Genomic DNA, 24,974 nt, shown 5'->3' with positions numbered 1-24,974 from the left:
GGAAGTAAGACAGAGGGACTAAAGCGAGAGGGATGAAGATGTAGGGGAAGAGGAAGAGCACAGCTGAAAGATGGGGGAGTCGGGAGGAAGCCAGGAGGATGAAACAGGAAGTAAAATGGCTTGCATAGAGACGACAGTGAGGAAATATACAATAATATACAATATACAGAATAAGGAGTAACAGCAGCCAGTAAGCAGAGATGGATTCCACTTTCCCGGATATCTTTGGGTGAAATCACTCCCCACTTGCTCATCACTTACTTCTCCACAGTTGAATGGATAGAAAGTGGATCTTCCGTGGCGTATTACAGCCAAGGGACTTCAGGGAGGTTTGCCACCAGCTGCTTATAATTATCCGCCTTGTAGTTTCCAAGGAACTCTGACGCAGAAGTCAAGCGTTTATGAAATTTCTCTACATGCATGCATTTGGTACGAGATTTCTGCAAATAAAAACAGTTTCAATGTCGAAACATTCCTAGTTTCAAGGAGAAAGGCGTAAAAAGCGGAATGTTTGCCGAAGAGATAAAAATAATCCGCAAATAAACATGGGAAAATCTTCTTACACCAAATATATTACTTAGTCCACCCGTTTGTTATCTAAGTTACATTGTACTTCATGCAGAATGATGTACAAATGTCAGAGTACGCACATCTGATATGTGATTAATGATAATACAATTCCCATTTTATATGCGGATATAAGTATATTCTACACCGCTGCAGTATGAACGTTCGTGTGGCGTTCATCCGACCTACACGTTATGGGAAGAGTTGGGGAGAGGTACTTACAGATGCAGGCAAAAATGCAACATACATGTAGTGCACAAACAGGCATCACTAATGATACTGTACTATACCCTAAGCTAAGCCACAGAGGCAGTAATATACCAAATAAACCACAGAGGCAACATCCAAAACCAATACAAAAGAGCAGTAATAAAAAGCTATAGGTTGATATAAGAAATTGATCAGAATGACAAAGATGAAGATAACATTCTTAGCAAGCTGAGCTAAGAACGATATTAATCACAATATACTCCAGTATGCTTAAATTATGCTTAAATGGCTGTTCTGTAAGCTAACGCAGGTGATGCACACAAGTTATGTAAGTTATGTAACAATATTTTACAGACCGACTTGGTTTGCAGGTTTCTCCGTCCCCAGCAAAATGATCTTGCTTTATATAAATAGTCTCAAGTGTTGTGGAATCACTATTTTTAACTTGGTTTGGGTCCAATCCAAAGTAGGACACAGCAAATTTTGTCTCTTTTTTATTCAGAACTTATTCTTAGCCCTCAAGTGATGTGTGTGTGTGTGTGTGTGTGTGTGTGTGTGTGTGTGTGTGTGTGTGTGTGTGTGTGTGTGTGAGTGAGAGAGAGAGAAGAACAGCTGACTGAAAGGAAGCCATGAGACAAAAAAAAAATCTAAATGAACAACAACAGGAAGTATGCAGATAAACTGACTGGGCAACGGACCAAAATTAAGTTAGAGACACTGGGACTCAATCCTCAAAATATTACCATATATCATAATCTACGTATGTGTATAACAGTGATCATCTGTGCAGTCCAGACCTAAAAAGCCGGGCTCACACTCGCAACTACGTGACAAAAAAATTCACATTTTAAATTTTAAAATTTAAATAAATAAATAATAAATAATAAATAATAAATAATAAATAATAAATAATAAATAATAAATAATAAATAATAAATAATAAATAATAAATAATAAATAATAAATAATAAATAATAAATAATAAATAATAAATAATAAATAATAAATAATAATTTTAATCACTGGAATTGACTAAACCAACCAGGAAGTGAACAAATGTAACAGTTAATAAATAATAAATAATAATTTTAATCACTGGAATTGACTAAACCAACCAGGAAGTGAACAAATGTAACAGTTAATAAATAATAAATAATAAATAATAAATAATAAATAATAAATAATAAATAATAAATAATAAATAATAAATAATAAATAATAAATAATAAATAATAAATAATAAATAATAAATAATAAATAATAAATTTTAATCACTGGAATTGACTAAACCAACCAGGAAGTGAACAAATAACAGTTAATAAATAATAAATAATAAATAATATTTCATTGTATAGTCATATAACCTTGTACTTTGGTATGTGATAAAAAATAAAACAATTATTAAAAAATTATTTAAAAAATTTAAAACTATATTGGGAAAGCAGGAAGTGAGCAAATGTAACAGTTACTGATTGTAAAAGTACCAGATGGAGGGGTAGGATTTAATAAGCTTTGCTTCTTCCTACTCCTTTTGGACATGTGGAACTGGGAACTGATTATGGGATGCACTCAATAAAACCATTACCATTACCATAAGTCGAACAAAGAATACAAATATTGCCAAATACTGTATGGTGGTTATGAACAGAAATGTATTTTGCAGCGTTATATTGCATTGTTTCTATAATCTGTATGCAAACAGCGCAGGAATAAACATATATCACGAAAACAGTGTAGGTAATTAAAATGACACTTATTCAGGCTCAGGTACACCAGGAGGTTTTCCACTACCGCAAACACGAGGAGGGATTTAGCTTGGCATATGTTCAACGCGTCTCATGGAAGTCTTCTCCAAACAGGCCTGACTGAGGTTGTCGCGAGCGCCCTCTCAGACGCCGCGAGGGTCCACCTGGACGGCGAAGCTGCCGGGAGGAAGGTCAGCCATCTTGTTTTGCAAGCCCTGCTGGAAGTACTCCACAACATCTTGAAACAGACAGCAAATGTTGTGCGCTCGGCACTGCAGGTACGACCCCACAAACCAGGTTGTCCATTCAGCGAATGTCCTCTTTTAAAGCCGCAGTAAACGGAACACAGCGGCTTATATTTAGAAACCGCTGGAAGCAATACCGCGTTGTTCTGCTGCGTCATGCTACATCGGGCCTTCATAATAATAATAATACGGATTGATTCACCAATGTCGCAGACACACAACCGTGCGTCCTTGTATCCCCCAAGGTCAAATGTGTGTGTGTGTGGCAATTGATGTGCGTACTGGAAGCTTGCAGGTTTAAGCAATCGCAATATCGAAGTTGTGTACACAAGGGAAAGCGGATGAGGCGCTGAGCCCCTCCAACACACACACAAACATACACACACACATACACACACACACATATACACACAAACTCACTCACAGCAGACACAGAGGGGCCTGTCTGGTTCTGTCCCTGCGGCCTCATTATCACCGCTGGCTTTGTCCTCAGCTTGCCTCCCTGCACACACTCACTTTTACTCTCTCTCACACACACACACACACACACACACACACACACACACATCAGCCCCCCCCCATCTCCCCATAGTGTGCACTCCAGCCCAAAGCATACATATTAATGCTTGGACAGGGAGGTGGAGGGGCTAAAGGGGAGGTATGGGTAGAAGCCTGCGTGGAGGGGAGAAGGTACAGAAGAGGGAGGGACACAAGTGGGGGGAAAAAAAAAACAGCAAGCAGAATGTTTAGCAAAAATCAATTCCGACAGCAACGCAAGGCTCATTAAGAAGAAGAAAAGTTCTGGCCCGAAACAAATTGACAAGATGTGGAGAGAAAACAACTTCACCGAAGTCGTCGCCGTCGACTCGTCCATACTTGGAGAGCATGAGAGAAGGTTCCCCACTAATTTACCAGAATAAGAGTTAGATGCCAGTGTAGCGAATACAGAGAATAGAGCCGCTTCAGTAGCGTTAAATGCTACACACAAACATGATTTTTGATAGTATTTCCTCTTTTAGTCCGTGTGTGTTTGTGTCAGTCTGTCAGAATGTGTCTTGGCAGGTCTCTGGATCCATCATTATTGACTGTCAAATCTTTATAAATGATTTAACGTGTGTGTGTGTGCGTGCATGTGTGTGTGTGTGTGTGCGCTTGCACGCGTGTGTAGAGCCAGAGGCTATCTTGTCCAACGGCAGAGACGGATGCGGCAGAGAAGCTGCTCTTTGCCTTCAGACCTCTGAGCCGACTCAGCACGCACCTCATTCACATGGTGAGGAGGCAAACACTTATGAAGCTGGTGTATGTTGTGGAAAATGTCTTGCATGCATAAACTGTTTCCGCACGCTACTGTCATCCGTCCATCTAGTGTGGGCAAAACACAGGAACAAGCAGAAAACGATCAATTCCGCAATATTATACTATAAAGCATCGTACATCCACAATGTATGGTGTTTTATGTTAGGCATTGGGTATAACGGAATAACGCTGATCCATACTGTATGCCCCCCTAGCTGCCGACCGAGAGCCAGGAGTTGTGGGAGGAGTCCATTCAGTGTCTGTCACTGCTGGTCCAACTTTACGGAGGAAGTCACGACTGTCTGTCGCCTTCCTGTTTACGTAGTTTCTCCCGTGTTCTTTGCACCGACGTGCGTAACAGGACCCCCCAATTTCAGCGCACAGCACTCAAGATAATCAAACGGCTGGTAAGTAGGACACAGACGAGCACATGCGCGTTGTTAGGAATTTGGACCGCCACAGATGAATTTAGAGCTACGCTCCTGATCTAAATTTTCATTAATTAATTCATTTTTTACTGCTTATCCTTACGAGGGTCGCGGGGGGTTGGAGTCTATCCCAGCTGTCTTCGGGCGAGAGGCGGGGTACATCCCAATCACAGGGCACATATAGACAAACAACCATTCACACTCACATTCATACCTATAGACAATTTGGACTCGCCAAATTAACCTAGCATGTTTTTGGAATGTGGGAGGAAAACCGGAGTACCCGGAGAAAACCCACGCATGCACGGGGAGAACATGCAAACTCCACACAGAGATGGCCGAGGGTGGATTTGAACTCAGGTCTCCTAGCTGTGAGGTCTGCGCACTAACCACTCGACCGCCGTGCAGCCCCTGATCAAAATTTTAATCACTGGAATTGACTAAACCAACCAGGAAGTGAACAAATGTAATAATAAATAATAAATAATAAATAATAAATAATAAATAATAAATAATAAATAATAAATAATAAATAATAAATAATAAATAATAAATAATAAATAATAAATAATAAATAATAAATAATAAATAATAAATAATAAATAAATAATATTTCATTGTATGGTCATATAACCTCGTACTTTGTTGTGTGATAAAAAATAAAAAAAATATTAAAAGATTATTTAAAAAATTTAAAACTATATTAGGAAAGCAGGAAGTAATAAAAAATAATAAATAAATTGTATGGTCATATAACCTCATACTTTGGTACGTGACAAAAAAAAATAAAAAATTATTAAAAAATTATTTAAAAATTTTAAAACTATATTAGGAAAGCAGGAAGTGAACAAATATGACAGTTACTTATTGTAAAAGCACCAGATGGAGGGGTAGGATTTAATAAGCTTTGCTTCTTCCTACTCCTTTTGGACATGTGGAACTGGGAACTGATTATGGGATGCACTCAATTGTAATCTGATGCATGTTCAAATGAAATTAAACCATTACCATTATCCCATCCAATGAACATCACACATGTACAGTACAGTACCGCCAGAGTGCATATTTGGGAAATGTTTTAACATAAAGTCAGAAAATACGTTTCGGACTGAAGAGAAAATCTGACATTTGACCTTGTGTTTTTTTTTAAAGGTTTTCTCTGCTGTGCTTATCAATGAGCTGGTAAAGCATAGACATTCATTATCCACAACATATGCATGTGAGCCGAATTAGTCCCAGCGACTCCCGTTCTTTCTGCAACACACACCTACACACTCAGAGATGTGCTTGCCCTTCAACAAAGGCTTTTTAATTATCTTTCATTGATTTTAGGCCTCTGTTAATCTCAATCAAAGATCCCGCTAATGGTTGGGTTAAAAAGGAGGGGCTGTGGGTGGTGGGATGAATCAAATCTGAAATGCTGCAATTTCCATCTCCTCTTTTTTTAGTAACAACTTGGAAAGGTGTGAAGAGAATGCTAATGAAAGGAAAAAGGATTCATAAAAGCTTGTTGGCGAAACTAGCAATTAATTGGACTAAAAGCAGTTTGCTTTTACAGTAAGTCGGTACTCTCCCTCGAGCAACTAAATATTGGATGTATGCACTTCCAGGTTACAGGTATCTTCATTGGTAGACACATTTGACACTCCATAATAACAACCTATATATCATGTTGGTTTTATTTTTTTTATTGTACATACAGATGCTAATTCTATTTGCATGAATGTTTTTTACTTTCCCGGTACGCCCGCAGGCTTAAAAAAGTAAACAAATGTTCAACCACTGTAAACGTGTGCATGTATGTTATGGAAAAGTCTGAAAACTAAAGAAAATGTAGAGTTGTCGCTGCCTTCTTGGCGGTGATCACATGTCTACGACACTTCCTGGAAACTAGGATTCACCAAAATATTCACAACAGTAGTAGTAATTATTGATATACATTGTTACTTCATACATGTATACATGGCTTTCAGTATTATACATGATATACGTGAGTGTGAATGGTTGTTTGTCTATATGTGCCCTGTGATTGGCTGGCGACCAGTCCAGGGTGTACCCCGCCTCTCGCCCGAAGACAGCTGGGATAGGCTCCAGCACCCCCCGCGACCCTCGTGAGGAAAAGCGGTAGAAAATGAATGAATGAATAAATTAAATTAAATTAAATTAAATTAAATTAAATTAAATTAAATTAAATTAAATTAAATTAAATTAAATTAAATTAAATTAAATTAAATTAAATTAAATTAAATTATTATAGACAAACAACCATTCACACTCACATTCATACCTATGGACAATTTGGAGTGGCCAATTAACCTAGCATGTTTTTGGAATGTGGGAGGAAACCGGAGTACCCGGAGAAAACCCACGCATGCACGGGGAGAACATGCAAACTCCACACAGAGATGCCCGAGGGTGGGATTGAGCCCTGGTCTCCTAGCTGTGAGGTCTGCGCGCTAACCCCTAGACCACCGTGCCGCCCCTAATTTAATTTAATTTAATTTAATTTAATTTAATTTAATTTAATTTAATTTAATTTAATTTAATTTAATTTAATTTAATTTAATTTAATTTAATTTAATTTAATTTAATTTAATTTAATTTAATTTAATTTAATTTAATTTAATTTAATTTAATTTAATTTAATTTAATTTAATTTAATTTAATTTAATTTAATTTAATTTAATTTTTAAATATTTCTCCTCTCTTGTAGAGAAGTATTGGATGACGTTTTTAGCTAATTGGTTGTTTTTAGCCTCATGCAATATTTTAGCTGTTTGAGGATGAACTATATCAGCAAGTTGAAGTATTTGTGATTTTAGAAATAAGGAGTTAGTATGTTCTCTGTAGGCGGCATTATGAATTATCCTTACTGACCTTTTTTGCAGTACATTTAGCGAGTGAAGATTGCTTTTTTAGTTATTATAATTATGTGTCATCTGTATGAATCTCTATTCATAGGCTCCAGCACCCCCCCCCCCCCCCCGCCCCCCCCACATCCCTCGTGAGGAAAAGCGGTAGAAAATGAATGAATGAATGAATATATTATATACTATTATATGACCGAATACTTTTGTCAATGCAGAATATTGCAAAGAATATTGTGGACAGTGAAGTATTTATACTTTTGATTTCCCAATCATCATAACATACGAGGCGTGTGCTCGTGCAGCCAACACGATTGGGAAGTCGGACATGTCAGAACTGGTGGCCAATCCTACAAAGGAATGCAAAGAGTCAACCCACCTCTGGGGGGACTTCCAAGGACCGCAATGACCCCAGGTTATGTTTTTTTTTTGTCGACTTTCAGCGTCCTTTTTTGGCAAATGTCCAACCTAATTAGTCATTCAGGACTGGATTATCGGGACTTGGGTGATAACTATTCATGAGATGGTTTAGTGACGATGTGGTGGAACCTCTAAAAGTCACTACTACAAAGCTGTCTTAACACACATTATTGTCTTTAGGTGCAGAGTATGGACACCTGTGATTGGCTGGAATGTCCTGAAGGGGAGGAACTAGTGAGTCAGCTCCAAGACATGACCAACTCCTCATCCAACCGGTTTGTGATAATTATTTTTTGGGCTTTCTCTGCCTGCCTAAGTATTATTACCACTCGACCGCCATGCAGCTGACACATGTTCATTTTGTTATGTTTTTGCTGTTAAAAATGAAATATTTTGTAGGTTTCATCACTAATAATGTGCTTTCCGGAGTCTTGAGCACTCAATCCGAGGGACAGTAGACGGCAAAACAAAAATTCCAAAACCCAGAAAAGGTTAGACCGTGGAAAAAGCGTGGTATGGTCGGTAAATCCACATTTTTGGACTAGATATATATTCTACCAATAAGTGATCACTGGTCTTGGAACATATATATATATATATATATATAAAGCCTATCTGTGGCAATCACTGTCAGCAAAACCACCTTCCTGTTTACTATGCATTCATTAATTTTCTATCGCTTTTCCTCACAAGGGTTGCTGGAGCCTATCCCAGCTGTCTTCGGACGAGAGGCGGGGTACACCCTGGACTGGTGGCCAGCCAATCACAGGGCACATATAGACAAACAACCATTCACACTCACATTCATACCTATGGAAAATTTGGAGTCATCAATTAACCTAGCATGTTTTTGGAATGTGGGAGGAAACCGGAGTACCCGGAGAAAACCCACGGGGTGAACATGAAAACTCCACACAGAGATGGCCTAGGGTGGGATTGAACTTGTGTCTCCTAGCTGTGAGGTCTTGCGCGCTAACCACTCGACCACCGTGCAGCCGACACATGTTCATCTTATTATATTTTTGCAGTTAAATATTTTGTACGTTTTGTACGTTTCATCACTAATAATGTGCTTTCCGGAGTCTTGAGCACTCAATCCGAGGGACGGTAGACAGCAATACAAAAACGCCAAAACCCAGAAAAGGTTAGACCGTGGAAAAAGTGTGGCATGGTCGGTAAATCCACATTTTTGCACTAGATATATATTCTACCAATAACTGCTCACTGGTCTTGGAACTTATATACGTATATAGATCAACTCTATTTGTGGCAATCACTGCCAGCAAAACCACCTTCCTGTTTATTATTTATTCATTCATTCATTTTCTACCGCTTTTCCTCACAAGGGTCGCGGGGGTGCTGGAGCCTATCCCAGCTGTCTTCGGGCGAGAGGCGGGGTACACCCTGGACTGGTGGCCAGCCAATCACAGGGCACATATAGACAAACAACCATTCACACTCACATTCATACCTATGGACAATTTGGAGTCTCCAATTAACCTAGCATGTTTTTGGAATGTGGGAGGAAACCGGAGTACCCGGAGAAAACCCACGGGGTGAACATGAAAACTCCACACAGAGATGGCCTAGGGTGGGATTGAACTTGTGTCTCCTAGCTGTGAGGTCGAGCGCGCTAACCACTCGCACACCGTGCAGCCGACACATGTTCATCTTATTATATTTTTGCAGTTAAATATTTTGTACGTTTTGTACGTTTCATCACTAATAATGTGCTTTCCGGAGTCTTGAGCACTCAATCCGAGGGACGGTAGACGGCAATACAAAAACTCCAAAACCCAGAAAAGGTTAGACCGTGGAAAAAGTGTGGCATGGTCGGTAAATCCACATTTTTGTACTAGATATATATTCTACCAATAACTGCTCACTGGTCTTGGAACTTATATATATATATATATATATATATATATATATATAGATCAACTCTATTTGTGGCAATCACTGCCAGCAAAACCACCTTCCTGTTTATTATTATTATTATTATTATTATTATTATTATTATTAATGTGTGTTATATCAGATGACAGTCTCCCGCTGCCAGCTGGTGTAAACACAATCACATCGCCTTGATGATCGATATTGGCCGCCTGGTCTTGAGATTCGTCACAATCTGTGCCCATGTTTCTCCGTATTTCATCAAGATTTGGCTCAAGTCTTGATGGTCTGATGCCCAACGTTCCTTCTATTTCAACAAAGTCTTCATTTACCGAAGAACAGTCTTTTTTCTCCGCTGTGCCTCTGTGGCTGGCGTGATTGCAGAACGGCTGTTTGGGTGTCCAAAGAAGGGGGGGGGGGGGGGGGTGTCTAAAGGGTTAAATGTGTGGTCTACTTAGGATTGATTACATTCAATTCCAAACAATGCAAAGTAAAGCAGCCCAACAGCAGTCACATGACCTAAATAAATCCATGCACAGTACACGTTCAGTCAATCTAAGTGATAAACACGTGAAATCACACATACAAACATACTAGTCCGTGAGCCCAGTTAGCAAACAATTAGCACACGGCTCCAAAGTGTATTCCCAGCTATTCCCAACACAGCTTAAATCATGAGCAGCAAAAACGCTCCCAATGTCCCAACATAACCATCAATCCTACCTGGTTGAGTCACACAAAGGAAGCACTTCCTACTCCACGTGGGAAGCAGGATCAAGCTAGCAACAACTGCTACCAGTGCTGAGCTAGCTATTTCTGGAATGGTGCATTCAGGAGCATCACGTACCCCTTCAGGCACAAGGTGCTGCTGCATTCGTGGACACTTGGAAAAATCATGCACCTGCACTCTAAATTGTGCATAGGTATGAATATGAGTGAGAATAGTTGGTTGTCTATATGTGCCCTGTGATTGGTTGGGATAGGCTCCAGCATACGCCCCGACCCAAATAAATATGTTTTTCTGATATCATCTCACACAAGAAGGCGACCTGTGCAAGAAAAACCAAGCAACAGGAAATGACTTTGAGTGGCTTCGGCATTAGCGAAACAAAAGCCCCAACTAGGCAGCTAGCAGTCGGCTAACTATTATGAGCAAAGCCTGGACAGCATAAACATGCACACTAATTGGACATGCACTAGAAGTTCACTGAAGTTGTTGCTCCAGTGGCTCCAGTGACACCCTCCCAACCCTGATCCATGATGAGCCCTGCAGGTTTTGTATAATCCTGCTAACAGGCAGCCGGAAGTCCCTTGACAGCTGTTAGTGAAGAGTCCAAAATAGTTGATGAGAAGTAGCAATTTGGTAGAACTTAAGTCGTTCTTGGAACGTGTGGATATTTGTTTGGGCTTAACCAATACACACTGTGTATAGATCGATCCAATACACATGGTAATGGTAATGGTAATGGTAGTGGTAATGGTAGTGGTAATGGTAATGGTAATGGTAATTTGAACATGCATCAGATTACAATTGAGTGCATCCCATAATCAGTTCACAGTTCCACATGTCCAAAAGGAGTAGGAAGAAGCAAAGCTTATTAAATCCTACCCCTCCATCTGGTACTTTTACAATCAGTAACTGTTACATTTGTTCACTTCCTGCTTTCCTAATATATTTTTTTAATTTTTAAATAAATTTTTATTAACTTTTTTGTTGTTTTTTGTTACTATGGTCATTGGATGGTCATATCACCTTGTACTTTGGTAATAAAATAAAAAATGAAAAATTAAAAAAATATTTAAAAATATTTAAAAAATATTTAAAAAAATATTTTAAAAAAATTAAAAAATATTTTAACATTATTTTACAATTATTTAAAAATTATTAAATTATTTAAAAAAATATTAAAAATGTATTTAAAAATTTTGAATTTATATTAAGAAAGCAGGAAGTGAACAAATGTAACTGTAAAAGTATTGATGGATACCATCGTATACGTTCTCGTAACGTATCCGTTCCCCTTCTTCCATCACCTCAGCCCCACTATGATGTCTGCGTTGAGTGCAAATGTTAGCTGCACTTACCGTTTGTTTCACCCAAGGTGGGTGTCGGTAGTCTCGGACCATCTCAATTTGATTTATTACGGCCTCCTTGTACCGTTTAGCCGCCGAGAGGGTCGGGATGGGTCGTTCGTCTTAATGACGCGTTTGTACAGAGATGCGGAATAGGATTTGGCGTATAGTGCAGGTTTGGTACAATACGCTTAGATAATGATCACACCAAACCGGGGGGGCAAACGGATGTTTTGAATATGAAATTGATGGCTGCCGCAGTGGAAGGACGCATGAAAATGTAAATGAAGAATAAAAACAGTAAAAAGAAAATGGCGGCTTCTCCACCTTTTCTCATGGGCCGATTTCACTCATGGATTATTGGAATCAAAATGAAACGTTTTATTTTGAAGGGGAAAAAAATCAATCAAACTCCATTACCCTGTGTGAAAAAGTGATCGCCCCTCCTTAAAACATGACTGAGATTAATCAAGACCAATCCGTCTGGAAAATTGAAGCCATTTCTAAAGCTCTGGGACTCCAGCCAACCACAGTGAGAGCCATTATCCACAAATTGGGAAAGCATGGAACAGTGGCCAAACTTCCCAGGAGTGGCCAGTCAACTAAAACGACCCCAAGAACCCACAACAACATCCCCCCCAAAAAACTGCAGTCCTCACTTGCCGCTTGTCAGAGATCACGATTCCTCCATTTTTGCCAGAAAACATCTTGATGAAAAAGGATGTGGTCTGAAGAAACTGAAGTTTTGGAAAGTGTGTCCTATTACATCGACCCCAAATAACGGTAAAATATGGTGGTGGTAGTGTGATGGTCTTGACTTGGATCCTTATTGACGATCATCTGTTTGTGACTTCAAGCTGAAACTAACAATACTCAATACAAGATGGCGGCTAATTCAGCATTTGACCTGCTCAACGACCCCCATCGCTACGGCGTGCGTTCGTGTGCGCCCACACCTGTACCTCCATCTCCATCTGGGGGGGGCTTTTGTACGTTTTTGGAGTGCGTGGTCCCCCTTTGAGCCTTTTGTGGCCGCTTTGATCCGTCCCGTGTTTGAGCCCAGACACACAAACACTCGGCGTATAAACGGTCTGGGATTCATGATAAAGGTTTATTGTCGTCCCGCTATGGAGTCCTCGCCCCCCCCCCCCCCCCCCCACCCCGCCTCTACTCGGTCACCCCCCCATCCCTTAATCTCCATCTCTATTTCTCTCCCCTCATCGCCTTACACCCTTCCTCTCGTCACCTGACGCTCTTCTTCTTCTTCCCCTTGTCACCTTCCTACCTTCCTACCTTCCTACCTCCCTCTCCGCTCGTCTCCTCCGTGCCAGATGAAAGCAGAGATCAGCCTCGCTCTTTGAAGTGGCCGACACTGGCACACTCCGACTGCTTTATCCGCCCGAGGGGGGGGTTGGGTTGGGGTGTGGGGTGGCGTGGGGGGGGGGGGCACAGGTTTTAGGAGAAAGAGCTTGAGATGAGAGGATGTAAAGGAGAGGAGGAGAGGGGGGGGGGGCGTTTAATTTAGAAAGGAGCCGGGAGAAGCCGAGCGGAGATGTTGAAGCCAATGATGTCATTCACCCTTCACCATGGCAACCTTAGGAATGCCCTCCCCTCCAAAAAGCCTGACCGCCGTTGTGTGTGTATGTGGGGGGGGGGGGGGGGGGGGGGGGGGGGGGGGGGGGGGGGGTTGTTCTCCATCCTAAAGAGGCCAAAATCCGAGTCTTCAGTGTTCAGTGAAACGTGGCGACAAAGTTTCAACCTTCGTTTCAACTTCGACCTTCAGGTTGGACGTTTTATTGCTTTAGTTCTCCCCGAACCACTTCGACCCCCCCCCTCAAAGATTCATTTACAGTACATGTCCAGAGGGGCAGCATTTTTGCGTCCTCGTCTGCCTTTTGGGTGCAGACCGTTTCTTCGACATTGTTTATTTTGTCAGGGAGAACTTGACAACATACAAGCTAACAAGCTAACAAGCTAGCAAGCTAGCCATGACGCAGGAACCATGACATTGATTGACAATGGTCTACAGCCAATCAGGATGTGGAAGACATTGAGCAATGCAGACAGATATGCAGTGACCAGACTCAACTTCCCACAATGCAATTATTCTTAAAGGGCCAGTCAGTCTCAGCTTGCAATATAATGTACTACAAAACAAGAAATACTACAAAAATTCAGCAAAACCCAAAAGGTGAACTGCGATACATCGAGGGAACACAGTACATGTTGGTCCAAGAAGATGTACAACTACTACTGTGTTGAGTGTCAACCATTAAGAACCCCCTGAGCCCAAAGTACCCCAGTACTGAGTACCCCAGTACAAGCCTCTGCCTATATTGATACATGACTAATAATCAATAATCATCACTATACCCAATACGTCACACACCAGTGCTAAACATAACACAACTTTAAATTTTTATCTCCAAATGCCCGCAAGGCATGCTGGGTTGTCCATCCGTAACAACATGCACTATGACAAACACTGCAAAATGTTGGTGGAAAACGTACCACAAACTACCCAGCATGCCTTGCGGCAGGACTATATGTGTATTTTTTTTATGGTTCTGATATTGTGTGTAGATATTTGTGTACGTCCACATGTAGTAGGTAGGTTACTTTGTACGCACAACCTTGTGTTGACGTGTTGTTTTTTTTGCACAAGCTACAGATTGAATCCGACTATTCTGGCGAAACGTTCATGTTCAAGGTTTAAAAAAAATGCAGCCTGATGTGCTGCGGGATGACTGTATTTAGTGTGTATTTATATTTACATTCGGAGTACCTCTTAATAAAACGTGTATTGTTTCCATTGTATTATTCCAGCTGTCCCTGTAAGAACCATAGAGGTTGTTCTAAAACTTTAGTGCTGCAGCGTTTCCTAATTAATGAACTTTCAAGGTTTTTTGAAGCCTCTGGGATTTGTGTTGATTAGGTTAATGTAGGGTTTAATTAAACGAGGAGGGTGTGTTGGACTATGCTGGCCCTGGCGACCAAACTGCCCTCAAAGACCCCTGGGACAAGAGAGGGGGCATAAGGGGACTTAAAAAAACAAAGATAATTGTAGCCAAAGTGAGTCAGATTCATGAAGAATATTCAGTATAAATATGAAAAATATCTCGTTCTCATTCGAATGGGAGGGGTTGGGGTCAACTAAATGCAGTGACCATCTTTTTTCTCCCTGCAGATATGACGTGGACGTGGTTCCTTTAGCTGATGAAATTCTCCAAAAGATATCCATTTCATCAACCATTTAAATTTTATCTGGTCTGTAAAGCATTTCCTTTTTTCCTGTGTGATCCCGTTAATTTTGTAACTTTACCCACTTAAAAAGATAGGACTAGTTAGAAGTTACTGTGACCAGAGAGACAATTTCAACCCAAAAAGATGTACTTAATAAAGACTTTTTGGTAAGAAGATGCCTGACATTTCTTGTGGTTGGTCACCGGGTTTCCACTCCTTTCCAAATCCTGAAGGTTTCAGGGGTTCTTGCTTGCTTATTCAGTTTCAGTTGATGCCGGGCATGAAGGCAATCCACTTGTATTGCTCAGATTCTGGAATAATCTCACCAACAGTCTCAATCAAACTTCAGGCTGAAGGGCCAGTAGTGATTTGTATGCTTCATTAGGTACACATCAGTTGGTAGGGGCTCAAATACATAAGTATAAACATACGTATATAAATTATGGGCTGATTTGTTTGTAAAGAGATGATTACTGTACAGTATTTGCTTCCTAATAGAAATATTTTAATGTATCATACACGTAATCTTTGGTGTATTTGTCTGAATCTCAATTTGCATCAAAACTAATTTAAATCCTCCCAGTTCTATTTTAGTTTGATTTATCAGCTGACTAAACTTGAGCGAGGCAAGCATCTCACCGGGACCTTAACGCTCCAAAAACGGCACCAACTGCATTTCACGCCATAGTCCGCGTTCAACCCAAAAACGCTGAGCGAAGGGGAAAAAGGATGCAGCCAGGTGAAATAATGAGTCCATTTTATTGTTTCAGAACACAGCAGGCTACAGCAACCAGCTCCTCTGACCCCCCCCCCCCCCTAATAACAGACCAATAACAGCCCTCCTCCCGCCCCAGTCAGCTCTGTCTGCTACACCCCCCCGCCCCCTTTGGAACAGCAGAGACACCCAAGTGTCCACCTTTAAAGCAAGAAAATAGCTCGATATTTGGACCATGACTTCCAATTCATGTTTTATACAAAAGCTACACAATGTTACACTGCAACTGATTGAACCTTAGTGCTTTGGACACCAAAATGTGATCAGATACTTGGATGGAGGATTACCACTGGAGAAAAGAACACTAGCAGAGACGGAAAATACAAAAAGGACTGCAAACAAAACAGGAAATGAGTAGAATCGTTGAGAATAATGGAAAAGCAAGCTAGAAGCATTTTGTACCATTATATAGACTTCAGGGAAGAAAACTAAATCATAAAAAAGATTAAAAAAAAAAACAAAGTAAAAATGGAAAAGTACATAAAAACTTTGAGATCAAAATCCATGTGATGCATCAGGATTTGAAGTCAAGCCACCATCTTCCGGTCGAAACCGGAACAGAACCACACTTATCAAATTTGTCCCAATGGAGCTCCTATAGACAGGATGGGTCATCGTCAGGCACTTTCTAAAACCCCGCCTCCTCCATGTGGGCGAATCAAGATGCAGGTTCATCCAGATCACATGATACAGCTGAAAAACAAAAAAGGGGAGGCTGAGTCCGGCTGGGAAAACCAGTCCACAACGGTCCACAGAGTAGAAGACCACACAAACATCAGTTGGTAGTTAGGAGCAGGTAGAGCGTGCAGCAGCCTGTGAGTCTAGCTAGTCCTCTAGTCCTCCCACACATTTACACACATACATGGGGGGAGGGGGGGGGTATCAGACGCCATCTTACCTAGTAGAAAGTGTTGCGTAATGTTGGTCTTTGTATTTACAAGTCTGTGTCAAACCAGGCCAGTTGGTTGGAGTCGCCGGGTGGCAGGCCTTCGATCAGTTCTTGGGTGTGTCCCAGGTCAGGAAGCCCCTCTACGGGGGGATAGTCCTGACCGGGGTGGTGGCCCCCACCCAGGTCATGGTCCATCATGGGTTCCATGCCCATTGAGTCTCCAGCGTAACCTCCCGAGTGGAAGGAACGGTAGCTTGGGTCTGGGAGAGGCAGAGGAGTGGGGGGGTGGGGGGTGGGGGGGCAGAGCAGCTGTTAGAAGCATGTTAACACGCCAAGCGCTCACACAGGAAGTAGTACCATCAAACACAGCAAACCAACACATGTAGCGGTCCGTGGTCACGTGACTCAGACACTAGCTGAAGGCTACAACTGGATAATCTACCACTTCCGTGTTTCCGAGTGATTCCGACTATGGGATGCTCCAAATGCGTCTCAACCGACGCATTTAGGGGCGTAGGAGCGGCGGCATTCAAGAGGACACTTACCGTCCTGCCTGTAGCCCAGAGGCTCTCCCTGCGCTCCAATGTCCAGACCGAGATCCCCAGTCTGCAGAGGAGAGTTACGCAACACTTAGCACCGACACGTAAAAACACGATCGGTTCTTGAAGCATCGAACGCTACGTACTTCGTTCCAGGCCATCGGTTCCGTCCTGAAGAGCGAGCTGGTGAGTTCTACCGAGAGGCGTTTCTTGTAATCTTGAGGCTTGTCCTCCGACATGCGGAACAGAACTGCTGCCGCGTACGTGGCTGAGAAAGGACGACATGACGGGTTATGATGTTGCCTGACAGCAAAGCAATAGTGACTGTTGCCATAGCAACCAAACAAATGTACTATCAATTGAAATGATGAATTTGTACCACTCCCAGATCAAAAGTGACTTAAGGCCGAATGAACCAAGTTCATTTGAACGTACCGACGCCTTCGTTGCGACTGTGCAACAGCTCCGTGAGGGGGGCCGTGGCGCCCTCGGCCTCGATGGCCTCGGCGGCCTCTTTATCCTGGGCCAGCTCACACAGGACGCCGGCGGCCACACGCTGGATGTTCTCGATGGGAGAATACAAGAGCTGCACACAAATAGCATTCTCAGTCTGCTGAATACCACTTGGTTTAAGAACTACAACATTTTTTTTGGGGGGGGGGGCAAATGATCTCTATGCTCCATACATTGAAATCAATGTTTTACCTGTACAAAGAGTGGAATTGTGTTCAATCCCCTGATGACTATTCTGTTGTGGACATCCCTGGCCAGGATATGAAGCGCTCCTGTGCATCCCTCCACAATCTCCTCCATGCGGACCCCCTCCTAAGGAAACAGCAGTTGCTAGATGTTAATGTTCATCTGCGGATCACGCCAAGATGGCTGCATTACGTGTTGACAAGGTAGTCGTGTGCTTGCCCACACTCACCACAAACTGCTGCTGTGTCCCCCCCATGCTGGTGCGCCTCTGCGTGTCTTGGTGCGCCCTGACCAGCAGCTGAACCAGTCTGGGAATGGCCCCTTGCTCTCTCAGGGGAGCGTGGTTTGCAGGGCACAGGGCCAGGTTACGGATCAGACCAACTGTAGCCTGAGGGGGGAAGTGTTTTGCATTAGCCACCTTTTCATATTTTTGGGAAGCAACTGACAAAACGAAAGCATCACAGCCGAAAGGGACATTTCAACATGTGACACGAATACACACTACAACATTTTCCAACAAGATGTCCATACCTTAATAAGCGGCCAGTGCGATGGCGGATGCAACAATTTGACCACAACAGGCAGGCCGTAATGCAGCCTGACGGCGTTCTGGGCCATCTCGGCATCCTGGTGTCGAGAGGTGAGATGACGAAGGGCACAGATTGCTGGTTCCGTGATGTCCTCTCTGTCTCCGGCTCGAAGCACAGTGCGAACCAGAGCCTCGATTCCACCGACCTGCAGTGACAAATGGCACGATATTTGTACACTGAAAATACTATAATACTATAATCCTACAGTACGTGCTCAGGTACCAACCTGGCAGACCATCATCTTGTTCTTGTAGTTGTTGCACGTCAGGTTGGACAGGATGCCGGCAGCACAGGTCACCACGTTGATGTCGTCGCTGCCAAGGAGCTGGACCAGCGTTCCCAACAAACCCTCCATTCCCTCCTGAAACAGGAACAATTCAGTATCAAAGGCAACTTCAATGCAAATAGTTTTTAATACTGTGAATATTAATTTAATCTGCAACCTCACGCAAATAGTCTACAAGAGTAGGTTTACCTGCTTGGTGGCAGCATCTGATAAGTTCCTGAGTGTCCAGAGACAGTTCTGCACTAGTCTCTGGCTGGGGTCTGTCAAGTGTAGTCCAAGAGCCTGCATGCCTCCTTCAACAACAACAAGGACGTTATAAAACGTTATAAAACAATAATATTTAACAAAATATATTAACATGTTTCTCAGGCCACAAAAGAACGCTTACCAGCCTCTACAATGGCAGGTTTGTTACTGGAACAGACCGACAGAACTTTGAGGACTCTACTTGTGGTCCACAGCAGTTTCTCGTAGGTGTAAGTCCTCATGATGTTGACCAGCGCTTGGGGGCCTCCACTGGCCAGGATTATCAACTATGAAGAAAAGATTTTATTGATTTTTTTCAAGACAAGACCGTTTGATGAGTCCAACGTGAAATGTGTCAACTCACCTTGCTTTCCTGGTTTCCGTAGGCCAGGATTTGGAGACAGTCTGTGGTGATGGCGAGGAACTTGACGTTTGTTTTGTTAAGCAGGGCCACCATTTTCTGAAGCCCGCCGGCCAAGCGAACGGCCATCTTGGCTCCTTCCTGGTGCAGCAGGAGGTTGTGGAGGGTGGTGATGGCGTAGAACAGGACAGAGTCCACTGGTGAACTGCGATGCAGAAAAAGGATTATAGGATTACAATACAATTGGGGGAACAGGAACTGGATTAGGTTTTCTTCTGCCTGTCCCAAGTGACTGCTTGCCAGGAAGAAATTGCCAATTAATTCAGAAGGTTTTGCACTTTGCAAGTATCAATATAGTTGCTTATGCAAATCAGTGGAAACGAGACTCCGGACACGGTGCCCTCTTTGTAAAATAGATAAATAAACATTCTATTTTATGTATGTAAATGACAGAAATCTGTACAAAAGTGCATATTTATATTTTGGATACGAAGTTAGCACTACTTTAAACCGGGGCCAAGTGTCAATCATCACACATACCCGAGCATTTTGACAAGAGCGGGGATTCCGCCAGACTTGAAGATGGCCAGCAGACCCTCTCTGTGATGGGAGAGGTTGTGGAGGGTCCCTGCAGTGCAGCGGGCCGTCTCCACATCGTTTGTGTTCTGCATTGTCCTGACTATGGCCGATACCATCTGAGGGGAACGCATGATGGCGTGACGGGAAGCTTCTTTCTTCGATAGTTGGTGCACCATGACTGCTGCTTTGTTTACGACAACCTTGAGAAGACAGACGTGTCAGTGAAGGAACGCACGGCACTGGACGGCATTAGCCAAGAGTCAAACTACTAACCTGGTCCTCGTCGTTCAGCAGTTTGGTGAGTTCCGGTATAGCTCTAGTCGCCAGCTCGGCATCATCTTGATAGTTAATCAGATTGACCACCGCGTGTTTGAGCATTTGTGAAGGCTCTGCGAGCCGCTGAACATTTGTAGGATTTGCCGTGTCGTACTGCGTGGAGGGGATCTGCATGCCTTCCTCGAGGGTCTCTGGGAACATTGCCGCACGCACCCGCTGGGCACGAGTCATGGCATACTGGCCGTCCAAGTCTGAAAGAAGATATTTTCCCCCTGAAATACCCTTGGCAAACTTGAATTATTTAGCCGACTGTCTTGGGACTCACCTTGGACTTGTTCCTGTGAAAAATTCTGGTTGAAGCCCTGCTCCCACTCGTACATGACCTGGTTGTTGTCAAGATCATCATCTTCAGGATTTCCTTTGCCACTGAGTGAGGGGGCTGTAGTGGTGGCCCCCGAGTGGATGCCTGAGTCCAGGTAGGACTGTTGCTGCCAGTGGCTGACTGCTGCCTTTCGGTCTGGCTCCATGGCCATGTCCAACTCCATCAAATCAGCTGGGGAGAGATTAACGCGGCATATTAAAAACATGCAACAAAACATAACGGGAAAAAGTGTGATGACCAATGAGGTGATCAAATGGTACAATTTGATGATACATTTGGGAACACTGAACGCCCTATACATATAAATATGTATACAAGATACAATAGTACACGTTCCAAGAGTGTCAACTTACCCTGGGAAGCCATGTTCCTTTCCTCTAACCACGGCTGTCACAGCTACCTGATCTGAAAAACAGTGGAAAAAACAGTCAGCCTAAATCCCTCACTTCCAGTCATTCCGTGCTCATTTTTAATCACCGCAAAACCGGCAACATATAAATACTGCATCGTGTACTTATACAGATGAACGCACGGTGCCACCTTTCCTCTCTCACCAGCGGGTGAGACACCTTTGACTTTAGTCCCTGTGTGATAGCCATCCAAGTAAACAGTACTTGCACACAAGGCTCACATTAAGTATGTCAGCTAGGTAGTACTTATGTCAAGGGTGGCAAGTGGAGCACTGTGGGTGGAAGGAAAATAAGCAGGGGGAGGGAAAGGGTGTACACATTCCTCCCCAGCCTTTGAAAATGCTAGTTAGCCGTCCAATTGAAGTCTAAACCTATATTAAGTAATACCTGCCATGAATGGCCATAACGTATCAGTAGTTGGCAGACCCACAGCAGCTTAAACTGAATGTTCAATTCCCATGCAGATGGAGTACATTAATACCGCTGTCGTGGATGTACAGTACTGCATTTAGGGAAACAATTTCCACAAGATCTTTTGTTTTTATGTTCTAATTTTATGTTTTGCTCCAAGTTTAGCACATTTATTCTTCTGGCTCTGATTAAACTCTCCAAAACCACCACTATGATAGTCACGTCAATGACGGAGGCCTCAAGACCAGCGGACCACACAAATGGCAGCACATTTGTCTCCAAGAACCAGTGGCGTGTAGGAGGATACAGTAAAATGCTGCCAACATGCAGACAAAAAAAGCAAAACTTGTGCACTGAATGACTGTCTTCATACGCACCCACAATGCCCAAACTCAAGTCAGGCTCTTGGTGCGCCACTTCATCCCACAAAAACACAGATCCTAATTCACTGTTCACACGCCATCCCCCGAGCTTGAGACGCTGGAGCTCCCATAAGCTAACCCCCCATTTAATGGGAACCATATGTGCAACGCAAGACCTCAGACAAATCAAAGCACATCATTCACACTGGTGGAGAAGTGGATCTTTGCATTCGGCTTTTAAGAGCCGCCAACGTAAAAAAAAAAACTGGTCTTCAATTGACACCAAACAAATGGCTGCCTTACCATCAAACCCCACAGACTAAATAGGAACCAAATCATGGCAGTACAAGTTCCAAGCGGGGGGGAAAAAACGAATGGGGTTTGTTTGAAGCCAGATGTGAGGTCCAGACAAAAAGCCATATAACTCAACACGGTAGTAGTTAGTGTCACAGGGGTCAATTAAATTATACACAGTATGCACCAAGGGTGTCCAAACTTTTTCCCCCACCAAGGGCCACATACTGAAAACTAGGGGGCCGCTTTGAAAAAAATTTTCAAAGCCAGACTGTTTTTATATTTAAAGAAACACCCGAATCTCAGCTTTGTGTTTAATGGTAAAGCATATTCTTAGTATCAAACTTTTTTCAATTTTGCTGTTATTTTATAATGTGCAAACATTTCCAAATTTCTTCACACATTTATGTCTTTAGTATTACATTTTTACATCATGTAACTTTGAACCAACCGAGTATTTTGTCTTTAATCTCACCCCCCCCCCCCCAATTTTTGCCGTTTTCTTCAAATTATATTTAAAAATTTGCTGGGTGCTAGTAAAAAAAAACATCCACGGTCATAATTGGCCCCCGGGCCGCATTTTGGACACCACTGGTATATACACGCACATCCAAGGAAACTTTTTTTAAATTAAATACATACGCATGTAACCTTATACAAAACTCATAACATACTATGTGCCGATCGGCCTTGTGCCAATGTGGATGTGACGGCTAAATATTGTAGTTCCACTAGCTAATTGAGACGGCTAGCTAGTGCAAGACTAACAATGAATCACATTTGAAATTGTAATTAATCAACTACTGAAAGACAACACAAACACTAAAATGAATGTTTTGGGAAGCATTTTTTCCCCACTAAAAGTGTCATCTATTTGCTTTCTATAAGAAAAAACATTGTTCCATGTACCGTATGGTGCTGCATTTCTGGCAGAGGAAAAGGCAACTACAGGGTTTAGTGTTAGCAAAGCAATGTGCAGGGTCAGCAACCCTCCCTGCTGGCTGCCATCTTACTATACAATGGGCTCCATGCCTGCAGCCTTTGCAACATAAGATCGCCGTCTCCTGTGGATGATGGATGCCTTGAGGAAAACAGTTGCTTCAACGTTTCTAGTTTACTGGGAAATTGTGAAAATATTTTCTGGTACAACCTAGTTTATTTCCCAAAATAAGTCAAGTCAATTACCATTTTTTCTCCCCAAAATCACGCAAAATTAGTTGTGAAGACGTGTAAAAACAGTAATGTTTTTGGTGACTAGTCAAAACGTAGGTGTAAAATGCAGTTAAAACGTAATTCTAAGATTTCACTGATTAAATAAAACGTTGTATTAAAACAAACATTAACCATTAGAGCAGTGCCTTTTGTGGCAATCACGATAAAACTGCACTGAATTCAGATGCGGTGCTTGTCATCGAAACGCGATTCAAAGTAAAAAAGCGACTAAAACCGCAACACCGACGACGCATTTAATCTGCTCTCACTGTACCAATTGCGCATTTTATAAGAAATGTAAGCTTTTCTTACATATGCAAAACTCTTCACCGTCGCCAAATAGTTTAAAACGTCGCGTTAAAATATTACGACTGGGACAGTCCGCGTAACTTCAGTTCATACTCCATGCAAGCCGCCCCTCTTCCACACATCTGCCGGCTGGCCCGACTTAGTTGCTCCAACACCCCTGGCTCAAATTTCACACAGGCTCCACCTCGTCTTCCTCCCAAAGCAACAACGGCTGGGAGGAATGTGCGGGTCTTTGTTTAAAAGGACGACATGAAAAAAAAATAACGTCCATTTGTGTAGCATTAAAATTAGCCCAAAAAGTCAAAAGAGCGCTTCAAGTGAAATATTTAGTGTTTCACTTTATTACGAGCCGAATATCCACTCGACCGAATGTTGCGTGGGCGAAACTTTTGTTGAACATTTGTTACACATGACAAATGAAGATTCAAATATATATGAAAAAACAATGTGATCCATTTAGCTTAAACCCATTAGCAAACGCAAGTGACAAAAAGGCAAAAGTCCGGACGTCATGAGTCAGTAAAGTGGAATGTGGCTAACAATCTACGTGGGCTAACACTACAGGCTACAGTTGCCTGCTGTAGGTCACAATGGTAACCGTTTAGGCTACTTGCTCCAGGTATGTGCTACGAACTACAACCGCTACCTTAAGACCAACCACAATGCCTTCGGTAAAACGATTATTATTCCTCCAAGGTGGCGGTGCCCGTCCTGTCCCAGGCGGAAGCCAAGAATGCAGCTGGATGGGAGGCTAACTGCTGCAGCGGAGTCCCGACCCACTCGTGCTCCACACCCGGTTCAATTCCGGTAGACTCTCAGTGAGCGGCGGACATAAAAAAAAGAGAAACTGTAGCTTCAAGATAGTAGCCTACCCGTATGAACACGCAGCAACTCCGTCCACTCGGCTTCCGATGGATTAAAAACACTTAAAATGGTAAAATGTCGAGGGGAAATGTGACGCCGAAAGTCAGGGGGAGCCCTCGTCTGCTCCCTCCGAAGTCAGTCAATCACGTCTGGTCCGGAAGAGTGCCGACTGGAAAATGTAAGATGGCGGCGGTTTATATAGACCGCAGCACGCCTCACAACGACCACGTATCCTGCAGTGCGCCTGAATAAAATAGAAACTAAAATCGGTAAATGTATGTTTTGGCAGCGTGACGCGTCAATTTAAATATCAACACAACATAATGACTACGTGGTTTGTAAATTTGAGGTCATATGATGATGGTAAGCCAGCCAAGTAAAGCCCTTTAAACCCGAGTATGAATACACAATTGAATCAAGTTCCGGTAGATTGGGGGAGAGGAAACGTGACTAAATTAAACCATTTGGAATACTTTCAAAGGGGCATTTTTTGTACAGTTTCT

The 24,974-nt window shown here is 42.5% G+C and overlaps 2 protein-coding genes across 2 annotated transcripts in view; one reads left to right on the top strand and one right to left on the bottom strand.

Annotated features, from left to right (window-relative positions):
- ulk4 (unc-51 like kinase 4) overlaps window positions 1–15,145 on the top strand; it is a 71,094-nt gene extending 55,949 nt beyond the window's left edge. The window contains exons 33-36 of the mRNA XM_058053676.1: window positions 2,637–2,800; window positions 3,936–4,037; window positions 7,959–8,053; window positions 14,932–15,145. Of these exons, the coding sequence (XP_057909659.1) occupies window positions 2,637–2,800; window positions 3,936–4,037; window positions 7,959–8,053; window positions 14,932–15,001 (431 nt within the window). The 3' untranslated portion in view covers window positions 15,002–15,145. The remainder of the gene's footprint in view (window positions 1–2,636; window positions 2,801–3,935; window positions 4,038–7,958; window positions 8,054–14,931) is intronic.
- A 702-nt stretch (window positions 15,146–15,847) lies between these two features.
- ctnnb1 (catenin (cadherin-associated protein), beta 1) lies at window positions 15,848–24,664 on the bottom strand. Its single transcript, XM_058053729.1, has 17 exons — window positions 24,480–24,664; window positions 20,963–21,014; window positions 20,553–20,780; window positions 20,225–20,478; window positions 19,913–20,151; window positions 19,376–19,577; window positions 19,154–19,298; window positions 18,955–19,058; window positions 18,706–18,840; window positions 18,421–18,624; window positions 18,119–18,277; window positions 17,896–18,015; window positions 17,626–17,776; window positions 17,337–17,458; window positions 17,197–17,257; window positions 16,661–16,911; window positions 15,848–16,455 (listed from the first exon to the last, which is right to left on the bottom strand). Exons 2-16 carry the CDS (start codon window positions 20,973–20,975, stop codon window positions 16,697–16,699), a joined length of 2,352 nt encoding a protein of 783 aa, XP_057909712.1. The 5' UTR covers window positions 20,976–21,014; window positions 24,480–24,664; the 3' UTR covers window positions 15,848–16,455; window positions 16,661–16,696.
- Window positions 24,665–24,974: the final 310 nt, after the last annotated feature.

Source organism: Doryrhamphus excisus, chromosome 17 (assembly GCF_030265055.1).
Source record: "Doryrhamphus excisus isolate RoL2022-K1 chromosome 17, RoL_Dexc_1.0, whole genome shotgun sequence".
NCBI lineage: Eukaryota > Metazoa > Chordata > Actinopteri > Syngnathiformes > Syngnathidae > Doryrhamphus > Doryrhamphus excisus.
Note: the sequence above shows the minus strand (reverse complement) of the source record. Positions and strands in the feature narration are given on the sequence as shown.

Bases quoted from the DNA above. Each gene is read 5' to 3' on its own strand.
- ctnnb1 (XM_058053729.1), bottom strand. The intron at 20,479-20,552 runs GTGAGTCCCAAG...ATCTTCTTTCAG, and splicing joins TTCACAGGAACAAGTCCAAG to ACTTGGACGGCCAGTATGCC. The intron at 19,578-19,912 runs GTATGTGTGATG...TCTGCATCGCAG, and splicing joins GCTCTTGTCAAAATGCTCGG to TTCACCAGTGGACTCTGTCC.